The sequence below is a fragment of the Tupaia chinensis genome, unplaced genomic scaffold, assembly GCF_000334495.1.
Source record: "Tupaia chinensis unplaced genomic scaffold, TupChi_1.0 Scaffold000355_1, whole genome shotgun sequence".
Lineage (NCBI taxonomy): Eukaryota > Metazoa > Chordata > Mammalia > Scandentia > Tupaiidae > Tupaia > Tupaia belangeri.
Genome location: NW_006159850.1, coordinates 13626518 through 13633064, shown reverse-complemented (window position 1 = coordinate 13633064; position 6547 = coordinate 13626518). Strand labels below are relative to the sequence as shown.

Genomic DNA, 6547 nt, shown 5'->3' with positions numbered 1-6547 from the left:
TATCTCTCTGGTCAAATTAAAATAAATGAATGAATAAGTAAAATTAAATAAATAATTATTTTTAAAAATCTCTATTGTCCTAGGACATCTGGCCCAGCCCCATTTAAATAGAATTACCATGCCACTATATGTGAAAATCTGGAAGGTAACTTTTGGAAAGTTAATGGTACTTGAGTTCCTTTTCCAGATTTTGGTTGGACTGAGGTAAAATGAGAATGATTTATAGTACAAACATATTAAGACTATTTTTTAGCTGTCTGTCTAACATGGTTTGGGTAGAGTAAGAACTTTCCTCTGGCAGTGTACACTGTGGACAATGCTGTGATAACCACTTCTCTTTGCTGGTGGGTAAGCTTGTCAGTGCACGGCATGTCCCCAGGGACTGTGGCTGGCCGGGAAGTAGGCCCAGAGCCCCAGCCGTGCCCATCAAATCGAAGGGAAAGACCTTTATTTCATGGTGGGGCAGGTTTCTCTCTCTGTTTTCCCCTTTTCTTTTTGGAGGTGAATATTGGACAGGAGGTCCAGGTGCCACAGCAGCTATCGTGCAGCCATGAGGGAATCCGGACTTAGGATAAGCCAATGCTAAGAACAGCAGAGTGGAGAGGAGAAGACTCTTGATCCTTGAGGGCAGTATGGATCTAATTATTGTATCACATATTTAGAGCTTGTCTTATACCTAGATTTCCAGTTACATGTGGCAAAAAAAAAATGTTTCAATTCAAAAACAAAACAGTGAATCAAGAAACTAATTGCTATATAGTGATTTTTTTCCAGGGGTTTTTGCTATAGGGCGCGTGCACGCGCCAGAAAGACAGAGGGAGACAAAGAGACAGAAAGTGGAAATCACCCCCCCGGGGGGGGGGATGGCCACACTGCAGTCCTTTTCTTTCTCCTCTTGGGATCTTGGGCATGTATGCATATGTGCCTGGTGTGAGTTTAAGCCACCGAGTCTAGGACTCGAACTGTGGTCGGTTATGTGGGAGTCCAGCCACGCAGTCATTACGCCATCTGCTGGTCCTGGTATATGGTGAAATTTTAACACATGGCTCCAAGTCTTATCACAATAGCGGCTGAAATCTTCCCCCGACCTACCCCACCCTCCCCAACTTTCCAGGCCCAGCTCTGCAGTTTTAGGAGGCATTACCATCTCTAGTTCCTCCACCCGGAGCTGCTTGCGGCACTTCAGGGACACCCTGTGCTCCTTGGCTTCTTGCAGAGTGTCGTTGCGTACGGTGGTGCTTAGGCAGATGACCACGTCCACCCTGCCGAGGAAAGGAGGCTGAGACTGGGTGTGGCACGTGAGGCCAGTGGCCTAGAAGCTGGGAAAGGGAGGGGTCACTGTTTGCCCAGAATTCATGATCCCCTTCACCATGTTTCTGAACATCTTTCTTAAAAGTGTCAGTTTTTTATTTGTTTGTTTTTATAAGTACTAAAAGCAGCACCTGACTGCATGTCATAAAAGCAAGGCAGCAGGGCTGGCAGGTGGCGTGGTGGTGAAGGTGCTGGATTCCCACTTGGCTGACTGCAGTCTGAATTCCAGACCTGGGAGCTGAAAATCATAACTAATAGATAAATAAATATATGGGGGAAAAAAAACAAAACCCAGGCAGCATTCTAAACACAATTGCATCCTTGACTAGAGGGAGGCCAGACAGGGGCACAGTGCAAGACTGTCCAGCACTTATTTTGTTAAAAACGTGTGACCGCGGAGGAATACTGCTCTAACTCTGGGACCACGTCTTCGAGGTCCTGTGAAACTTGTTCCAGAAGGGAGCAAAAACCTGAGTGATACAAGAAGGTGGTTTGTAGGAGGAGAAATGTGTCTTCTCAAAAAGCGACATGGAGTTGAGCAGCCATGCTGTGAAAGTTTGATCAGTCTCCTCACTGAGACCTAATTGTTAAACGAATAGCGCTCTTGTCTTCACTAGATGTTTAACTCGGGAGCGCTCCTCTGAAAGGGAGATGCAGTGAGATGACGCCTAGAATAGTCCGTTCACCTCGTTTACTCCACGCACTTGCATCTCCAAGCACGCAATTTCTGTCTGCTTCACTGGAGAGACAGCCTTAGCCTGGAAACATCAAAAACGCTCCTTCAGCCTGTGGGCTGGCCCCAGGAGTACCCACTACCAGTAGTGGCCCTGGGCAGCTATCGAGGTGATCTGTCCAGTCAGTGCAAGTGCTGGGCCACTATCAGAAGAGCTGTGAAGCAGGTCTCCAGGGGTAATCCTACCGGAGGCAGGAGGCCGCCTGGCATCTTGGCTACCCATGTGGAAGCAGGTTTGAGGGCCTTTGGGAAACAGAATGAATTAATTGAAAGCTGCGTACTTCTTTTTTATGTTGGGACAGAGTTTTAACACATCTTCCTTGCAGGCCATTTTAAACTTGTAAGAAAACCGGAAATCCTTCATCTGCACCTGAAAAATGATGAGACAGAAAATCAGGAGCTCTGTGGCAAGTTCTAGCCCACAGTGGTGAGTGATATTGTATTTATATGAGGATACTTCAGTAACTCTGGGAAAATGGAATTAAAGTACAAATTTCCTTTAGTGAAAAAAATTTGAAATCCACACATACTTTCTTCATGATACACATTTTCCACGAACGTCTTGAAGACACCAACCCCCCGCCCCATCTAGCTTCCAGAAGCCTGCAGGACCCTGCTGCAAGTGCTCTCTGCCTCTCGCACTTCATGGCCTCCAATCTCTCCCTGACGCCCTGCTCTTCAGGCAGCCTGGCTCCGCCACCACTGCAACCACATGCGTGCTGGCCCCTCTGCCAGAAGTCCTCCTCTCTCAGGGCTTCGCGTGGCTTGTTCTGCCACTTCCTTGGAGTTTCAAGTATCTCCTTTCGAAGCCCCCTTTCTCCTTCACCGACCCCACTCCCTAGAACCACCCGAGACTAAACATCTGTCTGTGCACTTTGTGTCTTTCTTGTAGTACAACCTGAAGCTCATGAGAACTCTGGCTTTTCCCACAGGGCCTCCCCGTGCCTGGCACTTCAGAGGTGCTCAGTAATACTTGGTGAGTGCACAGCTGGGTAGGTTCCATGCCCTGAGAAGATGTCAATTAAGACAGTGGCCAGATTTCGTCTCCCTGGGAAGGAAGTGCTTGCCATGGCAGGAACACTTCCTCAGTTACATGTGGTAACCACAAAGAGTATGGTCTAGCCTTATTCAAACGTCAGCTCTGGACTGTGTGATTTAAAGGGAAAAAGGCTTAGGATTCAGTGTACTGATATGTATTTAGTCCCCTGCATTAAACAGTTACATAAAACAGTAGATTCCAGTGACGTTACCCATTCAAGGAGAGGCTAGAGTATCTTATGCCGGGAAGGAATGTAACTACAGCAGGAAATGCCTGGTTGTCCCTACTCCCATCACACTGTGCTCTCTGTGCAGGGACTACGCTGTCTATCACTGCATTTCAAAGAGCCTAACAAAGTGCCTGGCTGCAGTATGTAAACATCACATTTATTGAGAACAAATAAAAATAGGACATATATCAGGAGCAAATTATTTATTTATTTTTTTATGGGAGAGATTTTCACTATAGGGCACGTGCGCTCACCAGACAGACAGAGACATAGAGACAGAAAGTGAGAAATCACCCCCCAGGGGGGGATGGTCACGCTGCAATCCCTTCTCCTCCATTCTCCTCTCAGGATTCTGGGCACACACGCACACACTCCCGGCATGAGTTTTAAGCCACCGGGTCCGGGACGCGAACCGCGGTCGACTACGTGGGAGCCCAGCGACACAGCCATTACGCTAACTGCTGGTTCCCAGGAGCAAATTATTTTTCACAGAACAGCAGAAGTGCTCGGATGTTTCAAAATAGGAAGGGGTGCAGTAACCGCCCCAGCAGCTAAGACAGAAAACCGACAGGCAGGTGCTACCAACCAGCTGGAAGTGGGTGACTCCAATGGCACACTTCTCATTCATATCCTTCTGGTGTTTGTTCTGTATCAGACACTCCATCAGGTCCCCGGAATCTATCTGGTTATCTGCCACATCCTGGGGAAGACAATGAATGGGCAAAACCTGCAGCTCTATCCAGCAAAAATGCAAACAGGACTGTCTTTAGAAGCCTTCACAAAAAAGACACTTAAGTTGAATCAAAGTTAAGTCTGAGAAATCACAAAGAATAAACATCCAGTGCAGAACAATTTGCACAGCAAGTCGTTCTGCAAGAGGCCAGAGCAGGCATTTTGAGAGCTTTCTTCGCTTTCCTCCTATGATTCCAGCAGCTGACTTCCAGGATAACAGCTAACATAGCCCCCAAGATGTTAGGTCCTAATGGTTCCTGGGTGTTTCACCCCACCAGTTAAGGTAGTTCAGTAAGTGAATAAGTATGAAAGTAACAGAATTCACTCAAGATTATGGTACAAGGGCTGGCAGGTAGCATGGTGGTTAAGGGTGCTGGACTCCCACTCGGCTGACCATGGTTTGAGTCCCAGACCTGGAGGCTTGCTTTCTCACTTTCTCTCTTTCACTCTGTCCCTCTCTGATCAAATTTAAATCAATAAAGATAAATAAGATAATTCTTAAAAAAAAAAAAAAAAAAGATTATGGCAATAAGAGACAAATGGAAACGGGAAGTCATCATTACTGCTAAAAACTCCAGGGCTGCTGTATCAGAAGCAAGTCAGCCACACTTACTTTAGGAACCAAGAAAGAGGGAATGGGGGCTTTCCTGTTCCCCCCCTTTTATTTTAATAAAAAAAGAGGTCGCTTGCTGACCACACACCTGCTCACCTACAAAGTCTAATCAGATCGGGTTTCCCAGGATGGTGGTACCTCTCTCTTGCTCGTGTTTACATTTTCATCTGTAACTTGTCAAAGCTGGCTATCACTCAGGAATAATGTAGGCTGAAGACAGAGGTAAGTCCCACACACTTGGGGGCCAGAGTCTCAGTGACTTTGGTTTTGTTTTTAACCTCTGTCCCTCCAGATATCACTTACGTGGCAGAAGTTCTGAATTATGGGCTCGCAGGCTCTCATCAGCAAGGCTTCTATTTGAATATCCTGTAGAAGATTAAGTATATTAATAACTAAGCTTTAGAAAGAGCCAAGAGTGGAAGACAAATGGGTGTTCTCTCTGAATCATTAGCATCTGATGGACAAATAACCTAATACAGTATACCCCTTTGGAAAGTAGCCTGTATTTCAGCTAAATAGCCCTGGAATAGACACAACTGTTCCTTCGTTACACTTTGAAGGCAAATTTCTAGAAGTAGACTTTCCTTGTACCTGAACGAAAGAGAAGGCAGAATTAAGAAAACAGTTGGCAATACTATCAGTGTCTGTAAGCCTTTGGGGTTTTTCCAAAACGCTAAGCAGTTCCAAATGAAAATGGGGTAACCGACATCTATCTTTAGTTTCTAAGCTCATAAGCCAGATCAGAGCCCTCAAACAGATGCTAAAGCATTGCTTCTGGGGAACACATACTAAACACCTCTAAGCAGAGTAACTCAGGACCACGCTAGCTGCTGTTCTGCACTTGAGATTGGCCTCATAAGCCCACAAGGACAATGGGAAGGGCAAGGAGAAGATGGAAGGTGAGAGAAGGCAAGAAACTTTTGAAAATGAGAAAGCAAAAAGGGACTGGTTCAGGAATATAAGGTTATGCACTGCCCATTTTGATAAGTCAGTGAGTACTAAAAGGCCTCTAATGAAAAAACAGCAATTCTCCCATTTCTTGGATTTCTGCCCCTACAAGGCAACTGTGACATCTTTTGCAGCCTTGTGCCACAGTGACAAGCTCTTTACTTCTAAATAATATGCCTATGCTGATGAGGTTAAATTCTAGTTTTTAATTATTTCAGTGGACTTCAGGATGGAATGGGGATAAATACATGAATTCAATCTTCCACATTTATCTGAGGTCCCCAGGTTTTCTTTAATTAAACATACAAATATCAGCAAATGATGTAATTAGTAGAGAAGAACAGAGAACAGGAATGCTTAGATTGCTTTTGAATGTGATTAAGAAACTAAAGTACACTTCTATCTGTTCTTACAGTGTAAAAAAATATACGTTTAGTTACTGTGATAAGTTATGACAAAAATAAAAACGTCAGCTGCATAGAGTGTCTGTCTAGAGAAATGAGGGAAGGGGTTTAAGAGGGGCACTACATTCTTCTTTGTAAAGCTAACAGGGAGAATCTGATTAGGTTTCCTTTGACTGACAGATAATCTATGCTCTCAGGATTCTGGAACCAGCAGAACTAAGCAGAAAATGCGGGGCCGCTGGCAACCCACACTCCCCCAGCAACTGCACTCTGCTTACCTCAGATTCCAGCTCAGTGAGGTTGCCAACGATGTCTCTGCACTCCACAGCCAAGTCGTCCAGATGGTCCTGGAGACACTCAAGCTCCTGCAAATGAACAGGGGAGCCCTTGGCATTTACCAGTCACGGAAGTGGAAAAGGGCAGTGCGAGGTCAGCGTCCACTCCATTCAACGCCTGCTTCCTTTTTAGTGGTTCTCTTTTTCTCTTCCTTTTACACTTATCTTTCTGAATAGAATACAAAGCTTCATTTGATTCCCTA

The 6547-nt window shown here is 45.4% G+C and overlaps 1 protein-coding gene across 1 annotated transcript in view; it reads right to left on the bottom strand.

Annotated features, from left to right (window-relative positions):
- Nucleotides 1-6547, bottom strand: part of GLG1 (golgi glycoprotein 1) — a gene marked incomplete at its 5' end in the record, with an annotated part of 140303 nt that overhangs the window by 21939 nt on the left and 111817 nt on the right. The window contains 5 exon segments of the mRNA XM_006152644.3: nucleotides 1145-1262; nucleotides 2326-2414; nucleotides 3899-4012; nucleotides 4961-5023; nucleotides 6288-6374. Coding sequence (XP_006152706.2) covers nucleotides 1145-1262; nucleotides 2326-2414; nucleotides 3899-4012; nucleotides 4961-5023; nucleotides 6288-6374 — 471 coding nt within the window.